General features: G+C 44.5%; 1 protein-coding gene across 2 annotated transcripts in view; it reads right to left on the bottom strand.

Moving 5' to 3' along the window:
• The window catches only part of LOC147727410 (prostaglandin reductase 1-like), a 437,573-nt gene extending 417,761 nt beyond the window's left edge, over positions 1-19,812 (bottom strand). The window contains exons 1-2 of one of the 2 annotated variants that reach the window (XM_086961489.1): positions 19,641-19,812; positions 12,458-12,573 (exon numbers count right to left, since the gene is read on the bottom strand). In XM_086961489.1, coding sequence (XP_086817615.1) covers positions 12,458-12,563 — 106 coding nt within the window. In that variant the 5' untranslated portion in view covers positions 12,564-12,573; positions 19,641-19,812. The remainder of the gene's footprint in view (positions 1-12,457; positions 12,574-19,640) is intronic. The other variant, XM_086961490.1, reaches the window with a different exon arrangement.
• Positions 19,813-21,613: the final 1,801 nt, after the last annotated feature.

The raw sequence follows: 21,613 nt of genomic DNA, 5'->3' as shown, positions 1-21,613 counted from the left end.
CACTGGAAAGACATTAGGTCTTTCCAGTGGGAACCCAGTGATGAAGCATGTTACCACTAGGTTGGTGAGTGAGGGTTCTTAAAATCACTTTGTATTGTCCCTTTCCCTTGAGTTTTATTTATTTCTTTCTTTTCTAGACACTTCGTGTATTATCTCGGGGTTGTCCTTTACTTTTCACTCTTCTGTTGTTTAAAAATATTATGAAAAGGGGTGCAATAGTGAACATCCATACCCTTTCTCTCTTTTTGTTCTTGGCTGATCAATGTGAGAAGCCACAAATGGAAGGTCTCTAAGAAATGAGGATTTTTAAGGAAGTGTTAAGGAGACAGAGCTGGTGTAAGAATGAAAAAAGGCAATGGAAATGGGTAGAAGGTAATGCTGAAAACTGTAAAATAGGGATCACAAGTGTGTGCCACAGAGGAGCAGATTAACTTTCATTCATGGAATGAGGAATAGAGGTAAAATAAGATACTTCCCTCAGCTCCCCCCTCAACAAATGTCCATTTGACCTTCTTATCTCCAATAGAACACAGATGGGTGGGTGAGTTGTATCTTATGGCTGTGGCTCAGCAGGTCAGCATGATGTTAACATTCCTCATCAAAACTACTATAATTGGACCGGCCATGTCACTTATACCTAGAACCAAAATACCCTTCTATAAACAACAAGTCAGGCAACGCTATAAATACCACCTTATGGAAAAAAAAACTTTTTTAAAGACCTACTAGGATAACAACATATCTCTACAAGGACTGCAATAGAGTCAGGAGATCCACCAAGTGGTTCAAATTGTCTCCTATATGAGCCAAGGGGCCATCACCACATAACGTTGAGAATCTCCCTAATTTCAAAAAGAAGAAATAAAACCTTCATCTTCTTACCAACTCCCATCCCAAGAAATAAACAGATGAGCTGAGAGCACTTATCATTGACCAGAGAGTCCCACAGCATTATGACATCTTTGGTGTGGTATTCACCCAAACTTTTTACTTTCACTACCTAACTTTGCAGAACTTGTGTTTGTTGGCATTAGGTGGAAAAGTGCTTGTATTATCTCCTTAAAACATGGTAAAATTGAATACACCTAATTGGAACATTTACTTTATTTGTACGCCCCTCGTGAATGGTACTACATGCGCCCACGGCCTGTAAATTAAATGCTACTAGTGGCTTGCATGTCTCAGATCTGCCACTGCAGTCTGAAGTGCAGTTCTAATCTGACATTTTGACCTGTCAAAATAACCTTTTGCTAGGCCTAAATCTTCCTTTTAATACCCCTAAGTCACCCCTGGGATAGGCCCTAAGGGCTCACAGGGTAGGGTGCAGAGTATTCATGTGTGTTTACATTTTACATGTCGTAGCAGTGAAAAACTCCTACTTACGTTTTTTCACTGTTGTAAGGTCTGTCTCTCTCATTGACTAACACTAGGTTGCCCTATTACACTTAATACGTGCTAAGTTCAAATTATGAGTAGCTAGCGATAGGCTGTTTACACTGAAATAAATTGTAATTTGAAATTCTCTTTGATGGTTTTGTAGGATCTAAAATTACTTTTCTGAAAAAACACTTTTAGAAAGTTGCCATTTTCTAGCCTAAACCCTCTGCGCCTTTCTGCCAATGTCCTGGGTCACATTACTGCGAATGGGTTTGTTGTTGTGAGATGTGTATTGTTTCTAGAAAATTAGCCAAAGGAAGCCTAGGACTAAGGGGAGGGGGTCGTCCTGACAGGATGGCTGGGGAGGAGCTGTACACTGTACTGAGTACAATTCAAAGGGCCCTGACTGCAGTACATGTGAAAGAACCTCACACAAGGCCTGTCCTTGCGTTTGTCACTCTAGACTGTTTCAAGTAAGGACTACAGGAATGGGAAGAACTGCCCAGGGACAACTTTTGGGGTAGGACAGGGAATTTCTGCCACACATACGTTGACACCTGGTTAAATAAATTGGACCTTCAGAATCACTCATCAGAAAACTCCTGGACCAGTGTAAGATTCAGAAGAAGGACATCCCGGCTGACAGAAGGTCTGTCTTGTGGTGGGAAGGACTGCCTTGTTGTCTGAAAAAGGAAGATTGTATTTGCTTGCCTTAATCCCATAAAGGGAATCCAAGGGGCAGTTGACTGACCTCCTATGTGAGCTATAGGGATATGACAAGCTTTGAGAAGCTTCCTTGCAACTGCCCAGTTGACCACTAATTGGTCCAGCCTGAACCGGCCCTGTAGCTGGTCTCTGCTGGAGTGAGACCTGATCCACAAGAAGTGCCCCCTGTGTCCTGGACTACTGGCTAGCATTAGTGTGAGTGACTTCCTCCTCATGAAAAGGTGAAAATTCTGAAGTTTGGGCTCCTTACAACGGTGAAATGATATCTTCACACCAACATTTAACTACTACAGTGACTGCCAATTCATAACTCCTGCAGAACCTGCTACGGCAAGGGAGAGGGGTGCAGTGGTGTAGTCAGTCCTGAATAAAGGATGGAGCATTGCTCTAACAGGTGCAGTGACATTGGCAGGGGATTGGTAGGAAACTTGCTGTAGTACTAGAAGCAAAAGTAGAGAGATCAGATGATGTGAAATAATTTTGAAACGAGGAAGAACCATGACCAACGCAAACTGCCACTTTTTGGATGAGCCTAAACTGTGAAATGTCATGTTTATGGAGGCTGAAAGAGACCGTTTTACCATAATCCAGTCTTGGGGATATTACAGCCAAGACAGCAGGTTTCCGGGAGCAATGAAGATGCCGCTCGCAGTCGGACTTTGAGGACACTGCTGTTGCCCTGAAGCTTGCCTAATTGTGCCCTTCCCGTGACTTGGGAGCCCGTGTGCTCAGTCACCACTTGGACCAAGGGAATCAAGACCAGAGACCCGGAGCGGGACTGCGAGGACCAGGAGCGCTTGCGGCAACATCATTCCGCGCACCTGGTGCCTCTTCCCGCCCCCTCCTCCCAGCGAGCTCTTAACGACTCGCGGCCCCCGCTTCGCAGGGGCCGCTCGCAGTCGGACTTTGAGGACACTGCTGTTGCCCTGAAGCTTGCCTAATTGTGCCCTTCCCGTGACTTGGGAGCCCGTGTGCTCAGTCACCACTCGGACCAAGGGAATCAAGACCAGAGACCCGGAGCGGGACTGCGAGGACCAGGAGCGCTTGCGGCAACATCATTCCGTCCACCTGGTGCCTCTTCCTGCCCCCTCCTCCCAGCGAGCTCTTAACGACTCGCGGCCCCCGCTTCGCGGGAGCCGCTCACAGTCGGTCTTTGAGGACACTGCTGTTGCCCTGAAGCTTGCCTAATTGTGCCCTTCCCGTGACTTGGGAGCCCGTGTGCTCAGTCACCACTCGGACCAAGGGAATCAAGACCAGAGACCCGGAGCGGGACTGCGAGGACCAGGAGCGCTTGCGGCAACATCATTCCGCGCACCTGGTGCCTCTTCCCGCCCCCTCCTCCCAGCGAGCTCTTAACGACTCGCGGCCCCGCTTCGCGGGAGCCGCTCGCAGTCGGACTTTGAGGACACTGCTGTTGCCCTGAAGCTTGCCTAATTGTGCCCTTCCCGTGACTTGGGAGCCCGTGTGCTCAGTCACCACTCGGACCAAGGGAATCAAGACCAGAGACCGGGAGCGGGACTGCGAGGACCAGGAGCGCTTGCGGCAACATCATTCCGCGCAAATGGGACGCGCGCGGACGGAGGCGCGGGCGAAGACCGGGCAAAGAGCGGGCCGTTTGAGGCCGTTCGAGTACGACAGAGTCCGGTCCGGGCCCCGTCTCTTTCTTCACCACACCAAGGACGTCAAACACCTGTGAAATGAGCACTAGGGAAACCAGAAGTAAAACATCCTCCCTAGCCGCGACCGGAGCAGTCAAAGGTCCCATTGACACTTACTTTGCTAAAGCTGGTTCTCTCCTGATTGAGGAAATTGAGGTCCTGGAGCGAAGAATCTCCCAAGAAATAGACTGGGTAAGGAGATCTTCAATGGGCCCAATGGCCCAAGCTAGAACCCCAGAACATAGACCCGGTTTGCCAACTAGCGGTAGTACTGACCAAGCAATATGTTTACTCCCCAGCACTTCAACTAATAATCCAGAGTTTACCATTGAGGTCCTGAGTGACTTTGAGGATATGAGCCTCATGGCTCTACCCAATACCCAAATTCCCCAACCAACATCAACAGAGAATACTGAGGCAGCTAAAGTCATAGAACCTAATACAGATAGTAATAGGGGGGCTAGAGAAGGGGCTATACAAAAAAAGAAGCGGGGACCCCAAAACAAAGAGGATAACAGGATTAAATCTCCCAAAGCCAAACAACCTAGAGGTAAAGGGGGGAAAGGATCTACCTCTTCTACCATGCTAGAGAAGTCGGGAATGACAACTCCCCCTAGAACTACCAACATAACCTCACTACCACAGCCTATCAACACCGCGCCAGTAGATATTACCTCCGATGACATCACACTGGAGGATATAGGTACACTCTTTAGGTCCCTATTGAGTCGCCTCGAGGCTAGATTGATTAAGATCGAAGCCAGATTAGTTAATATCGAAAAAGCTACTGTGCAACTCGCTGACTCGAGGAAACTCGATAATAGTGGAACTAAAACAGTAAAGGAGGGACTGGGACCAAAGCCTACTAAGGGCAACGAACCTCCTACAGCCATAAACAACAAGCTTCCACCCACAAACCCCAAAACTTCACAATCCATACCAAACAATCCTCCGCAGCCCCCAAACACCAACAAGGCCCCAATCCCAAACCAGCAAACAGCAACTGCCACTCCTAAAATAATCCCCCCTCCGAAAGACAATGCTCTGCCTTCGACTAATGCAAAGGGTGACTCTCCACTTATTGGAGAGAAATTAAACCCCAACCGCAGACAAAAGCCTAGAAACCTCCCCCTGAAGCAGCACCTTACACCTTAGTGCTGGCGGGGGTCCCGGAATTAAAATCTTCCACATTTGAAACCACTACCTCACTTAGGAACAAAGTCATTAACTGGCTCTCAGTAAATAGACCACTCCCGGGAGGAACTACCAGTGACATCTCCATGGCCAGGAGGGCAACGTGGGTGGGTTACACCAGGAAATCCATTAGGGGAGACTGTATACTGGTCACTTTCAGAGACCCGAATACAGCCGCATACATTTGTACCTGGGCTTCCGATGAGGATTTTAGTAGTAACATCCAACCACTTCCTCTTTCATTCTTTTACCCCTCAAGCCTTTACAATTTAGAGGATCACAGATGGGGGCACCACCAAGAGCTGCTGGAGGACTGGGAAAACTGCCCTAGGGAGAGCAACGTCTACCCACAACACAGGGGAAGACCAACAGAGCAGTTCCCTTTGTATGGGGATGAGGCTGGCTGGGAAACTGTCACAAGGAGGAGGGGGGGGGTGGTGGTTATAGGAGAGGAATTCCTGGCCCACATAGAACACACTACCCAGCCTATCTATCCACCCACAATAGATATAGTAGTCTAGAAATGGTAGACTGACAGGCGGTTGAAGAGGGGAGTGTTCTACAAGTATCTCCCACCATTGAGAGCAATACCCTCCCAGGACCAGATACATATACTATGGCAACCAATACAGTTGAATCTAGTCCGGCTCCAAGTACGAGGGACCCTAATTTGACTCCTATTAATATAACATCTGACAGGAATCACTCTCCCACAAGCCAACTGGCGCCCATAGAGCTCATTCCCAATAACCCTGTTTCTATAGGCCCAGCCACTACCCAACTGTCAAATATAACAGTGATCTCTTGGAACGTGGCAGGCCTAGCTAATAAAATAGACTCTATAGAGTGGGGTTCTTATGTCAGCTCTAAAAACATACTCCTTTTTCAAGAAACTTGGGAGCGCGAGGAAATACTATTCCCGGGCTTTGCCTCTTTTTCCAAACCCGCGAAGTGGGGGGGAAGGGGTAGGCCGTCAGGAGGACTCACGACCTGGGTAGCAACAGACCTAGGTTGTCATGCTACCTGCCTAGAGACCACCTCAGATGACATACTGGCTGTTTTACTTGAGTGGCCAGACTCTACGAAGTTGTTAGTTATTAACATTTATTCAAGGCCGGTACCTATGCATAAAGAATCTGGCACCATAGATGAATTAGCTGGGCTCCTAGAAGGTATCCCATGTGAACTCGCCTGCCTGGTGGGAGGTGATCTCAACTCACAATACGAACCACTGCCTGGACTACGTGATGGCCCCTCTTATGAGGAAGCCTCATGTTGGTTTGTCCCTGAGACGGAGGCACCACCCCCAAGGGCTTGGACTCCTTTGGCCTTGCAGATAACTGCCCTTACTCTTAATCAAGGTCTAAGGGCGTGCAATGGCCGTTGCAAATCAGACATCCCTAGCATCCATACATACAACAAAACAGGCAGCGAATCTAGACTGGACTATATTATGGTTAAACTGTTCATGTGGCCATCAATAGTCGATTTTAAAGTCACTGAAAGAATGGACAGTGACCATAATGCCTTGGAATTGATTTACTCCCTGCCAGGGGGTGAGGTTACATCTCACGGATCGGACAAAGATAAGGCGGGGCTCCTACTCGAAAATAATCGGAGGAAAGTCAAGTGGAAGAAATTGGCCAATAGTCTAGATAGAATACCACAGTTATATGCAAGGATCTTTCCATTTCTGGAAAGCGCCTTCCAGATAGGAAATGAGGTGCAAGACGATGCTAACAGAGGAAAGCTTGCACAAATACAGGCAGACATCATTAACACCTTAGAGCAGGATCTGTTCTCATCCTCAGGGAAAAGGAAAGGCCCTCTGTCCAAGACGTCCTGGTATAACGCCGCTTGCAGGGAAGCCAAGGCCCATTTGCTTCTTGCCATAAAAGGACGCCTTAGCAAGGAAGAAATTCGAGCCAGGAGAAGATCTTATAAAAACCTCCTGGAGAATGCGCGGGCGGAATGGGACCATGATTATTGGGAAAACCTCGTTAGAGCACTAACCAATAGAGATTCCCGCAAATTTTTGCGCGTAGTCCCTAATGGCATGGAGGACTTATCCTCTGCAATAGAGCCCGACATAGCCCCTAGGGTATGGCAGAGTCACTATGAGGCGTTGTATGCGGAGGAAGGGGGGGACCAAAACAGAGCTGGTAGCACAAAGACATCTAGTCCCACGGGGGTTCCTTTTACTGAAAAAGAGGCGAGGGAGGCCATTAAAGGTCTAGCTGCGGGAAAAGCCCCGGGACTTGATGGGGTGCCCGGGGACTTGTTCAAGCAGGAACCAGAGATATGGGTACCTTATCTTACATTGATATTCAATGCCATTCTGGGGGGAATGGAGGTACCCGATACTTGGTTGGGAGCAGAGGTGGTCCCAATTTATAAAAAGGGATCCCCTCTGCTTCCTGCCAACTATCGTCCTATCAGTCTTATCGACATATCCCAAAAACTCTTCGGAAGACTGATTCTGAACCGGCTACAGGCCTGGATAGAAGAGATGGACATCATGTCCCCCTATCAGGCAGGATTCAGGCAGGGTGTATCGACAATAGATCAACTTTTCAGGCTGAATCTCCTCTATTGGAGAACAGCTGTAATCGAGGGCGGCACTCTGTATACTATTTTTGTAGACTTACATGCCGCCTTCGATTTGGTACCCAGAGCGAGGCTGTGGAGAGTTATGGAAGAGCTGAACGTCCCTGGTGATATCTTGGCAATCCTGATGAGATTAGACCACAACAACTACGCCCGCGTAAGGTGTGGCAAAGGTGGCAAGTTAACAGAAAGGTTCCCCGTTCGCAGAGGAGTGAGACAGGGTTGTGTGCTTGCACCGACCCTGTTTTGCCTCTTTGTGAACGGGGTTGTTGCCCACCTGAACAGGATTGCCAACACTGATGCCCCAAAGTTGACAGGCAGCAGGGTGCCTGCAATTATGTTTGCAGATGACACCCTGCTGTTGTCTAAATCCCCTATGGGGATTCAACGCATCTTGGATGGTTTCTTAGAGTTCTGCTCTGAACGAGGATTGGAAATCAACCCACAGAAAACTAAATTCATGATTTTGAATCCCAACCCCCAAAACTGAGCCCCACCTAGGCTAGGCACAGTCCAACTAGAACGTGAGCACAATATTGAATACTTGGGGATTACTCTTAACGAACATCTAACGTGGACGTCCCACCAGACTAAAGTGACCATCAAACTGGCTCAGTTGGCGGGTGGCACTATGCGCCTGGCGAATAAATCTTCCTATCGCCCACTAACCCCAATCATTCACATTTCCAAAACTCAAGCCCGTGCGGGTGTCACATATGGGGGTGAGCTGTCGGGACACTCTTAACTGTCTAAATTACAGTCAACCGGAAATAAATTTCTGAGACAGGTCGTTGCCCTCCCCCAGAGCACTCCATTACTTCCCCTTAGATTAGACCTGGGAATTCGACCAATAAGGGAGGAGCTAGGACTTAAACCCCTGACTTTCTGGAGGCGTCTGTGGTGTAGCCCAGACCTTATAAACTACAGAGAGGAGCTACAGGCATTCCTGGAGTTACGGAATGCCAAGAGAATTCCGTGGATGATTTACGTCAAGGGAATGCTAGAGGAGTTGGGCTACCCGGAACTATGGACAGATCCTTCAAACACCTGTCCAAAGACCCCAAAAAAGGTACTTGTGAGAGCATACCAAGAACTCATGCTCACTAAAGCTATTGACGCCACTCGAGAAGGATCTCTGACACATTTGTTCCTAAAAGCAAAAGACTCCTATTGTCTCGAAAGTACTCTAGACGCTATGTCTCCCGTATTAACGAGGAAAATATTTTTACAATGGAGATACGGAACCCTCCCCCTAGCATCATTTACAGCGTCCTGGTCATGCCGCTCCTCCGTAGTAACTTGCCCAGTGTGTGCTTATCCGAAGGAGGATGACGTTCACGTCGTCTTCTTTTGCAAGGGCTATGAGAGGAGCAGGAAATACTGGTTAGTCCCTCTACTCAGGAACTTGGGTTTTAGATCTTTTCAACCTGCCTACAGAGTCTTAAAGACAGACCTCTCTCCCACTGTAGTCTTTGCCCTCTCGAAATTTTTAACTTCCATGTGGTACACTCGAAGCCGATGGGTTAAAAGACTTGTATAAATGACTCCTCGGAAGTTATAGACTGTTTTTCAGCACCCTTTTTTAACATGTTTTAATCATTGGATCACACTGTGTTTAATTCGTTTTTTAAATTGAATATAATGTTATGTATCTTTTATGATCTGTGATCGAAATAAAGATTTTTTTTGGAATGGAAGATAATAGATATGAAATTTCCTGAGAACTTTCAATCTAAAGTAACAAGCAGATTTCAATTTTGCAACTTGGACCTGGAATGTGAGGGGACTGTCAAATATAATGTTTAAGTTCCTGGCCTGAGCATCAGTAGAAGGAGTGGGGCTTACACAAAACGCTCACTAGTCATCTCACCAGGGATAAGAATTGACAGCAAGGATAAACACTGAGGTTTTATCTGAATTAAGGTTTAAGGGTTTGTCATGCATCCAAGTTCATACACCAGCCAAACATAGATTTATTTCGCTAGGTAATGGTGAAGATTTGGAATAGAAGTGAAGAGGGAAAGACAGCTGTCTGTCGTAAATGTACCAGTAGAAACGAATGCCTTGATTGCTGATCAGACCAGCAACAGTGGCCAAGTAGAGAACAGAAAAGTGACAGATGCAGACCAGAGCACGAGGCCCGAGGCACACCTTGGGAATCAGGGTGAAATGAAGATTGAAGGTTGAGGGGTAATGCCTTCCATAAAAACTGATGGTTTGCGACAGTATGTCTTGGTATTTAAATTGAGCAGACTCATGGCAGATATTAAAATGGAATGTTTTGCCAGTGGTCGTTTAGCTCGTTTTTAGCTTGGAGAAGCGAAAGTCAGTGGTAATTTTGCTTCTTACGAAGGGGGTCAGAATAGGGCAGCACACGGAATTTGTTCCAAGTGCTTGGTTTACCTTTTTCACACATTTAAATAATTTTTCCACTTTTTCACACTATTCTTTTGTGCTTTTGGGAGTTTGCAATGTTGAGAACCGGAGCACACTGGTGAGAACCTAACAGCAGCTCCCATGGTGATGTTTCCATGAGGCCCTTCCAATCCTTTGCACATTTTTTCTTCTTTCGTGAGTTGCACATTAGTGATTATATGCTGGGGAATGACACTAAACAACTTTCAAATAAATGGACAGGAGCATCTAGTATTGAACAGCATTGTGGAAGCTGTTGTTAAACATAAAAGCCAAGATATGGCGTGGGGTATGGTCACAAGGAGTGTCCTATATTAGATCAGGTTCTTCTTTGGTTGAATAGTATGAGGGGAGGGCGACCTGATCTGTATTCCTGTGCAGCTTCCTTTTGTGTAAGGTAATGAGGTCAGCCAAAGCTTTCCCCAAAAAGGGAAGTAACAATAGCTTGTTGCCCAAAGGGAAAGGACTTGATCAGACATTAACAAGATGTTACAGGTGTCGGTAATCGCTTGACCAAGAATGTGAAATGTGGGTTTGAGGATTCCAAGTAGACATGTATATAAGAGGTAACCAGATAGCGCATAGCCTTGCTTGGATTTTCCCTACCATAAGAGGGATGTTGGCTGTGAGAATTGTACTGCTATCAGGAGGTAGATGTCCAGGAGAGAAAAAAGAGATAGACAATGGACAACCTAATTGATTATTCATTTCTATTGTATTATAGAAATAGCTAGCTAGTTGCTCACTCACTGTTTGACAGGGGGGGCCACAGCAGAACCATTCAGCGATCCCTGTTTTCCGGGGGTCACAGTGGAAGTAGCGCCATTGCTCCGGATCGTCTTGTCCAGGCTGCTGTGAGGAACGCTTAACAATTGCGAGAAGCTGCAGAGGAGGATGTCCAACATTAACAAGGTCCACCTGGAGACTGAAAGAGGACTGATGCGCCATTGGGAAAAGAGGTAGCAGAACCTCAGCATGGGAAGACTAAAGTCGACAAAGACACGCCCTTGTCCTGCCGCATTTGCCAGCTTCCATTGGGTCTGGTAAAACTGTTCAAGAGCAGCTGGCCTGATGGGACTTCTACGAAGTGAGAGCCTCATTTACAATATTTTGATGCATGGCAGCGCAGCAAGCATTTGTGTCCTTTTCCCATGCGCCGGCACACAAACAGCAGCCGTGCGCCTGCACAAACAACCTTGCGTCATTTTGCAAGGGTGCCTCTGCTGAGGGAATGATTGTTTTGTGCAGGAAGGGAAACCTTTCAGCACAAAAATATTAATTAAAGGTATTTAGCTTTTTCTATGCATGCTGCACAATGAAAGAGAAAAGAATTAGGAGAAACAAATGTTTTTCTCCTCTTTGCTCATCCTTATGCCTCCCCTGGGGAGGGGTAGGATTCTGACGCATTCCCAGATTCACAAAATGTTGTAAATCTGGGCGTGCGTCTGGTTCCAGCAACAGCCACAGCAACACCCATGGAATGCCCCTTTCATGCAGAGTTATGCGTGAAAAGGAAACACATTTACAAGGCAATGAAAAGTCACATAGGGTGATTTTACATGGCCTTGCAATTATGGGTAAGCCCATTGCACTGCTTCAATAAAAGTGATGCACTCTCGGCGCAATGGGCTTGTAAATAAGCCCTGAGCACATAGCAGTATTGAAGTTGACTCTTAAAGCCAAATGTACACTTTATTGCATGAGGACTAACAAGGGCCTCAGCTGTGATTTTCCTCCAGTATCGAATGGGGAATGTCCAGTTTCACTAGAAACAGATGGAGGGGCTCAGGAATACCACCCAGGATGCTGCAAGCATGACAACCTTAGGAGAGTGTGGCTAATATTTTGCATGTTGCCTTTGTGTGCTTATTTTAAAATGTTACTTTTTTCAAAGAAGAAAGTATTTGACTTGGACAATCACCTTACTGCGGTTACTGTTTGTACCTTTTTGCAGCTACTGTTTGTACTGTTTATACGCCTGTATATGCCTAACACCTCGATGAGTCTTGGACTGCTTGACTCTCGCTACAACTGAGAGTCAAGTGCTGAAAGGGGTAGCAGTTGCCCCAGCTACACATGACCCACAGTAGGTCAGGCCCGGGTCATAAGGAGTAAACCGCTTTAGCCCCCACGCTTGAACCTAGTAACTGCTGCTTGTCTTCTGTCCCTCTGAAAAGTGTGCTGACAGTTCTGAAGTTTTCATTAATTAGATTAGGTGCTAGGAGCAGACAGACAAAATAATAAATTGAGTAGTCTTTCCTAATAGCAGCTCTATATAACCTCCTGGCAGAGAGATATAAGGGTTATAAAAACACTCAACAAATAAATCATAAGCATATTAAGGAAGCCCTCTAGAGATTGTCATGGTTTTCAAGATCCACCACCCCTCTTATTCTCATAGACATTCTGATTTATATGATCCCAAGAAAACCTGCCACAGTAAATCTTCAAAATATTCAATATTTATAGATTTTTCTTACCTCCATCTTTTATTGGTGGTAGCGTTTCCTCCTTCAACTTAAAATCAGAATGTTTTGGGAATCCCTCAAAGTGTTTGACCAGCAGCCATGACTTGGATAACACCATCTTGAAGTGCCTGTGACAAATCAATAGAAAACTCTGTCATTAGGGCATCAACTACAAGTTTAAAGGCATGGAAGCCTCTTATGCAGACATAATTTAAGTAATAGGTAGGGTTAATGACAGCTGAGTCTGCTCAGTGGAAGTGGGGCAGGAGATCGGGGTTGTTTCCTTTGTATTGTTGGAGAAGCATTCTAAAAACACAGAATTCTTGCACATATCGGCAAATATAAACAGACATACACGTTTGTTGCATCAACAACTTCAGTTTAAGATCCCCCCTTAAACATGTAACACATGTCTCGTGTGTGCCAGGAGGCATATTTGGAGCAGCTGTTGTGATTTATAAAGATTTTCATTCATTCATCTTGGAATGCTATAAAAAAAAGATTTCTGTATTAGAAGCACTAGTCTGTTTCCAAATTCTACCACCACCCGACCTCACTTCCGCTGATAACCTCACCTCCAACTACAACATAAAAATGCCAGAACTTCTTGACGCTTTTGCCCCCTACAACTCCAGAAATCAAGAAGTATCTCTTCCAGATCCTGGTTTAACAAATACCTTATCAAAGAGAGATGACAACTTACACTTGCTGAAAGAACATGGAGACAACAACCCTCGCTGACCCATTTCTCTCTCCTCCTAGCTGAACATCTAAAATACAAAACACACATCTTCAGAGAAAAATCCTCCTTCTTTCAAACCCAACTTCACCTCTCCAGAAACAGACCTAAAGACATTTTCAACATCATCAAACAGCAAACCTCATTTTTCACACAACATTCAATTACTGACTCTACCAAGCAGTGAGAAGAGTTCTCTAAATTCTTGTCTAAAAAAATAGCAAACATTGAACTCTCACTGGACTCATCCATCTCCTCACTCCATACCAAATATGTGCCCTCTAACAAAGAGGGTGCAGCCAGTGGTTACCTATAACAAATGGCGGTCCCCCAAACTAACCTCCTCATTGAGCCAGAACATCAACCACAACCTCATGTAACTGAAAAACTATGCAACCTGGACTGATTTTGAAAATATCTCTGCAGAAAAGATCTTTAAAATACTTGTTTGCATGAAGCCAACATTGCACCTCTACGACCCCCTTCCCTACTTGTTTGTCAAAATTCTCAGACACATCATCTCCCCTACATGAACTAAAATCATTAACTCCTTCTTATCAAGCTGCTCCATGCCGGCCTCCCTCAAACTTGGCAAAGTAACCCCCATCATCAAAATCCAGACGCCGACCAGAATGACCTTAACAATTACAGGCCTATAACTAACCTCTCTCTCTTTGCTAAAACTAATGAAAAATGTGTGTTCTCACTACTCAACAACCACAGTGCACAATACAACCTGCATGGCACCTTCCAATCTGGCTTCAAGAATGGCAGAAGTACACAGACTTCGATTCTGAATATCAATGATGACTTACACAGATTTCTTAACGATGGCTAGGCCAGCCTCCTAATACTTCTAAACCTCTCAGCGGCCTTTGATACCATCAACCATAACACCCTCACTCATAGTACATGCATCACAGGTACTGCCCTTCAGTGGTTTGCTTCTTACCTAAACCAGTGCTCTCAGCTAATCAAACTAAAGAAATTCCACCTAAACACCAGTTCCATTCCTTTAAGGAGTTCCACAAGGATCTATCCTATGTCCTGCCCTTTTCAACCTCTATATGGAACCCCTTGCAATGAACCTGAAACAAGACAGAATTGCCTACCATCTCTATGCAGATTACACCCACTCTACATTAAAATCTCGTCATCTAAAGACATACAGCACCTATACAGCACTCACTTCATGGTACAATCCTGGCTGACCAACAACCACCTGAAGCTCAACCCCAACAAAATCGAACTCCTCTTCATCTAACCAAGAGGAAAGTCCTATCAAGTCCATATCTGGCTTGATAACCTCACTGCCTTAAACTACAAACTATCCATCTCCAACTCTGTTAAACCACTAGGGAATACACTTGACAGAAACTTGAACATGGAAGAGCATATTACTCCCTCGGCAAAAACTGCCTTTTACACGCTGAAACACCAAAAGAAAACTCAAAACGTTCATCCCCCTTGTACACCTAAAGACCGTGGTGCAATTCTTAGTCCTCTCTAAACTAGACTACGGTAATGCAACGATTACTGGCTCTCCAAAAACACACCATATCCCTTTGAAAGAAACACTCAACGCAGCAGCCAGACTACTCTCTGGGGAGAGTCGCTTTGACTGCATCACTCAAGTAACTCAACTGGCTACCAACCAAAGCAAGATGTACATTCAAAACTGCCTGCATTACCCACAAAGCTCTCTACACTGAAAAACGAATCTACCATGTTAACAAACTATCAAAAGTCAGCCAAAGGATGCCTCTACAGAGCTCTAACACTATTCTTGATTCCGCCCAAATTTGAGAAAGAAAAATCATTTACTCATTCTTATTCTGGGAATGTTCATAGAATCTGTAATGCTCTGCCACAGGAGTTACGTGACAATCAATCAGTCCTTCACTTCAGTAAAAAATGTACATTACTTCTTCTTAACAAATACCTAACCCCCTCCAAATCAATTTGACTTGCCTTGATGCACCTTCCTCACATCAAAAAAAGAGCCTGAATATCACTACCTCTGAAAATAACTGTACCTCTGTTCCTCCTACTTACGAAGCACCCTACCATAACTACCTCCAAACTATAGTGTCCACCTATCCCACTGTCCATCGTATATTTGTATTGTATATTGTTCTTTGTTTATTTCTTACTGCGTATTTAACTCTTGTAAATGCTGCCGGGCAAACTCTTTAAAGCATTCTGATACCTTTGGGTCAAGTTCGTACTATACAAAACTCTAAAAATAAATACATTAAAAAAAATACTGATTGACCCTGTTACTGCATGAATATTTTTTTTAAGTACTTGTATAGCCACCCTCTAGGATCTATAATAAACTTACAGATAAACTTGAAAGGGATAATTTACATTAAAATATGCCTTACTTCCTTCCTACGCAATGATTGCAGGTAAGAATGTCCCTTAGAATAAATAGTTTGATGCTGTGTAACAAGTGTCACATATTTATGACATAGGGCATTAATGAGGGTTTGGTGGAGCGACTGCGATAAACTGGCCAGCCCTGCCACGTCTCAAAGGCAGGCAAGGGCACTAGTGGATGGGCAGCTAATAAGTGGGGTATATCCAAAAACAAACGTCATATTAGTCTGCAGTCTGAATGCAGTTCTTAAACATCAATAACTAGGCTGGCCTAAAATCTCCAGATATTTCACTAAAAATCCCATTACCCCAACCAAAATCCCACACACATTCCATCCTTTGTCCTTTAGCAACTTAAAAGCTCACAACCCAGGTACCTTAATTTTGATAGTCATTGATAATATTGCAGTTGTAATGTAGCACAGAACTGTGCAATGCGAGGGCCTGAAAGAAAAAGAAGACCCTCCTGAAAAATGGAAGTAGGAGTGCCCTATCCGCACACTGACATATATTTGCTAAAAAAATAAATCAAATCTGTGTTTTAGGACAAAATATTGTTCTTACATCAAAATGCCATTCTTTTTTTTTAACACTTGAGTTTATGTATCACAAGCATAGGACATGTTACAACGCAAACATTTACAACGCATGCTTTTGCAACGCGGTTTTTACATCACAACATCCATTACAATGCATGATTTTACAAAGCATGCCATCTAAACGCATTTTAGAAACTACCTTTACAACGCATTACATTACAACGCATACCATTAGAACGCATACCATTACAACGCATAAAACTTTTAGGGTAACAGTGGGGAAAGTGTTGGAAAGTATAAGGATAAAATTACTATTCCCACTCCAGTGAGTGCAACAGTAGGGTAAGTGTTGGATAGTGTAGGGGTAAAAATTACTAGTCCTACTCCAGTGGGTGCAACAATAGGGTAAGTGTTGGATAGTGTAGGGGTAAAAATTACTATTCCCAAGTAACCCCTAACCGATACCCCCTCAAACTAAAAGAAACTTCATTACTTACCTTATAATGCATTGTAATTGCATGCTTTGTAATGGTGTGCATTGTAATGGCATCTGTTGTAATGGTATGAATTGTAATGGCAGGCGTTGTAGTGACATACGTTGTAATGCCTGCGTTGTAATGGCATGTGATGTGCATGCAGTCACATTGTAACACCCGTGTTGTAAAGTTAGTGCGTTGTAATGACTATTGTAATGGATGTTTCCCATATCACAAATATAACGTGTAATTGATAGCTAATTGTATATATTTACAGAAACTGCCAATCTGATATTTGACTACAAAATGACTTCTGTTCATGCTGCTCAGGAAAAGTATTGTGGTTGTTTTTCCTGCATAATGCCCCATTATTTCATGACTGGTGAAGGCAGTTCATCATCTCTACCAGAGTTTCTTAACCTGGTGGCTTCTGTGGGCCCCCACTTAATCATTACTGAAGCCCAGGGATCAGCACTGAATTATCATTGAAATCTGGGGACCCCCACGGAGTCATTACTGGAAGCCAGGAACCCCAGCCTAAGCAATTTAAATCATTTGAAGCACTAAACAATACTAAAAAATTCAGAAATGTGCATTCATCAAAAAACAAATATGCTGAAATATTTTCTTTATTTCACATACAATTATTTAAAAAAATCAACATTTTTAATTTAACTCCTTGAGTGCTCATGACGGCTCCCCGCCATCATGAGTCACAGTAAGCATGTGCTCATGACGGCTGGGAGCCGTCCGAACGTTGCCGCTCCGCCCATGTGGTAATAATTCCCCACCTGTGCAAGAAAATTAATCAGTGGGTAGAGTTCGGATGGCTCCTGGCCGTCATGAGCACACGCCCACTGTGATTTATGATGGCGGGGAGCCATCCTGTGTACGGGAGCGCCCCGCCCAACCCCGCCCCCCTCGCACCGCAGCGGAATTTGCCCCGCTGCGAAGGGGTTAAATGTGAAGGTTGGAGCTTCTCTAAATTCAATTGTGGCCATTTAACATCTGTACTATATTCTGTTTGATGCACTTGCATTGCTTTCACAAATCATTCTAAAGATACCAATTTAGTGCCTTATTATGATATCTGCAGTCGGACCTCCGACCGCTATCGTGGAAATCAATCAGGAGACCGCCCACAAGCAGTCGGGGGTCCCACTGCCGAATCATGATGCGACCATCGTGGTGGCAATCAGAAAGTGCCCTTTAACACTGTGGCTTTTGCTGTGGGCCAGGAAAAGAGCCGCAGTACAAGCTGCAGTGTTAAAGAGCACTTCCTGAAAATCCATGCTCCATGTGCCCGGCTCCATATGGTGCCTGGCACATGGTGCATGGTTGTGTGTGGGGGTTTTTCATGTGCCCCAGGGTCACTTTACGGTGGCCTAAGAGGGTCAAGGGCCCTGATTTGGGCCCCCAAAGTTAGTTTCTGACAGTCTTTTCATGGCAGCAGGACCGCCATGAAAAGGCTGTCTAAAGAGACATTGTAATCCTGGCTGTGGTGCCTGCCTCTACACCGCTCTCATTGGGGTTGAAATTCCGACCGCCACCCCGTTCGGATCAGTATATCCTATGGGAGGTGGAGGTCTGTCCCCGTCCACAAGGGTATGACCAAAAGCGCAAATAGAATGAAATTTCGGGGGGGCCTAATACACATTTTGGGGGGGGGCTAATTCTTCAAGCAATTGGCAGAGTAAAGATGCAGGGGCTCTAAGAAGTGGTGAAAGAGCAACAAAGCCTCTAACGAAATGATGGTCTTTTAAAGACCTGAGAAGTACTCAGGTGCGGCTGTGTGTGTGTGCCCGAGGAGCTTTCTCAGCCTAGGCAGCCACACACAATGGGGGGGGCTAAAGCCCTTTGAGCCCAATGGGCGTTGCGCACCTGGGTCTGACCGCCTTCATCATTATGTGACGGTCGGAATGAAGGGCTGTCTGTCGGTGAGACCGCCACCGACGAACTGACGATGGGGGTCTCACCGACCTCGCAATGAAACTCTTAATTTTTAGCCTCCAATTTAACATTCCTTCACATTCAGGTTGTTTTACATTTTTCAATTTACATTTTGTTTTTTTTATTTATATACACTTTATTAATCAGTTAATAGTATTTAATTTTCTATGGAGCCGCGGACCCTCGGGTAGACGCTTAGTGGATCCCCATGCGTCCCCAGGAAACAGGTTAAAAAAAACGCTTATGTATACTGATCAAGTTTTTTATGACATCGCTTCTTTTTTTGGGCTACGACCTGAACCTGTAAAATTTGTAGCAGAGCTGTGCTCTATGACTCGGGATCCGATTTCCAGTTTACAGCGTGAAACTCTGAGTTCTGTGTAAACTTTCATTTTTACCTGCTGCCCCGCCCAAGTACATTTTCAGTGAGAAAGCATGGAGACCATTTGTTCCATGGTTTCAGTGTTTGTTGCGAGTGACATTACTATATGCCAAAGTGGAAGTTGGAAAACGAGCTCAGTGGACTGTTTCAAGCGTTGATTTAAAAAAAACTGCGGCGTTTTAGAAAATGTATAAATGTTCCCATTGATACAGGTCTTTTCCCCGGAAGATAACACTTCTCTCTTCATTGTTATAACTAGCTCTCTACGTGCTATTCGCGCTTCGCCTTTAAGGCGGGCTCATGTCGATTTCGGAAGCGAAGGTGGCATCTACCCGAGATGCAAGTGAACGGTTGTGATCTAGACTGCCGACCTTGGAGCTGGGAGACCAAGTTCGAGCCTCGGTGTGTGTCGACTCCACATCCTAAGATTCTGGGAAAAACACTCAATCTCGCCGTACCGAAAAAATGAATGTGACCTTGTGTACTGTAACTGGTGCTTATGTAAAGCGCTCCAATAACGTTGGGTCGAGTTAGCGCTATATAAGTCTGCAACAAAAAAAACGTTTGCCTCTTCTTTCGCCCCTGTCCACCCTCCTGTGAGCAATTGCAGCCGGTCGTGTCTAAAACCGGTGGACAGTTTCAGTTACGAAAGTCCCCGAAGCGCAGGGAGAAAGAAAAGCTGCAGCTCCGGAGGACGCCGTCTAATTCCCCTCTCGATGAAACTTACCACAAAAACTCCTCCTTGTCTTTCCTGCCAAAGCGCAGATCCGCTGTGCACTAATAAGTGAGCAGAGCGTGTCTTCTTACGTCCTCTCTGCCTGCCACTCATAAAATCATAATGTAGCTTTCTAGGCTCTGTGGTTCCAACCCTCTCTCTGGACGCCACACCTCTTAACTCTGTGCCAAGGTCCACCCAGTTCCCGGCCGGCGCTCTTTGGACATTGCGAATCCTTGCATAGCTGCCAAGTTTTCAGAATGCTTATGTGTGGCCATTTCTTCCATGGGTTCAGTGCGCGCGGGAGTGACATTACTATGCCAAAGTGTGACATTTTGTTTTATCGTAAGTAAAATGAAGCAATGAAGCCCACCTAGAGAGATACATATGCTAAATAAGTACCTAATCTGCAATAAGAAGGTCTGCCTATAAGTGCTTAAAACGGCCCCCTAGAATGATAGTTAATAATATATATTCGGCCACATGCATCTTCGGGGCGTTTTGCGATTCCTTATTTGCGAAAAATAGGGAATCGCAAATAAGGAATGGGAAAATGGGATGCATCAATTTATTCGCATAATTTTTGCGATTCAGTGAAAATCGCAATTTTTACCGAATCGCAAGGATTATGCGAATTCTAAATTGCGATTTCGCAATTCCCATTGATTCCTATGTGCCAAAAGGCCCATAGGAATCAATAGGAAGGCATTGACATTTTGCGAATTACTATTTGCGATTCGCAAAATGTTAATGCATTCCATGGGTGCAGGGGGGGGCGTCCAAATGACCCCTCCCCTGCACCCCTGAAATGCATTTTTAAGTGCATGTTTCACACACACATGTCCTAAGGACATGTGTGTCTGTAACATTACAGTGTTTAAAATGCAATTTTGAGCATTATTAAACTTTTTCGCAAATTACCACGAGGTTCACCCTCGTGGTAATTTGCACCCCCTAATTGTGAATTCGCAATTTAAAATGCAATCATGCATTGTTTTTAAGGAATCGCAAATTTGCGATTCCCTAAAAGTAATCGCATTTTTGGAATTCGCTAAAAATAGCGATTTTCCCAAAAATGTTTGATTCATCCAAAAAAGATATTTATGAATCGCAAACGGCCGAATTTACCGATTCGCACCGTTTGCGACTCCTAAATACCTTGATGCATGTGGGTGTTTGTGTGTAATACAATTTAAAATTCGCTCGTCATGAAACTCCAGGGCCAACTAGGATTCAGTTCACTTTCTCTCTGTTCTCTCACACGCACTCTCACACACACGTGCCATAATGTGGAAGGCAGCATTTCATACTGATTAATTTGTGTTTATCTTTAGTTTAATGATTCATGGCCGTTTTTTTACATTATATGTGCTATATGAGTTACCTGAAGACCAACAAAATAGTGAGAGAATAAAAAGATGTTGTTGCTAGTCCCTCATCTACTCAGACACTCTACCTCCAATGAGGCACTTTATCTTTACTTTATTTAGTCTTTATTTCGATTAGTCAAATCATTAAAGACAGCAATACATCAATAAACTCATTTTATAGAAAATTCAATCACAGACAAAAATATTGCAATCCAGTCATACAAATATTTGGGATTAATATAACCAGTATTAAAAATTGACATAAAACCATACATTAATCCATCCTGCTATACATTAGTATTTCTAAATAGGAAAGCAGGAAAATATAAAATCACTTACATAAGAACATAATTAAAATCGTCCTACAGACTGACATGTTTAAAAAGAAAATAACTCCAGCGGCCTAATTATAATGGGATTAGCCCATTACATATTAGCTCAATTCCGAGCCTTGACAATTTTACTGCGAATAGCCCACATCCAGCCTAAAAATGTTGCTAGGGCAGTTATTATGGGCTCGCTTGTAAGTGTTTTTGAAATCCTTAATGCCTCTGTACCTTCCCTGGTCCCAAGGTTTAAACAGACTGGTTTGAGCCATCTGTGTCGAGGGGCTTT

This window comes from Lissotriton vulgaris, chromosome 3_1, assembly GCF_964263255.1.
Source record: "Lissotriton vulgaris chromosome 3_1, aLisVul1.2, whole genome shotgun sequence".
NCBI lineage: Eukaryota > Metazoa > Chordata > Amphibia > Caudata > Salamandridae > Lissotriton > Lissotriton vulgaris.
This window is presented reverse-complemented; position numbering and strand designations above follow the sequence as displayed.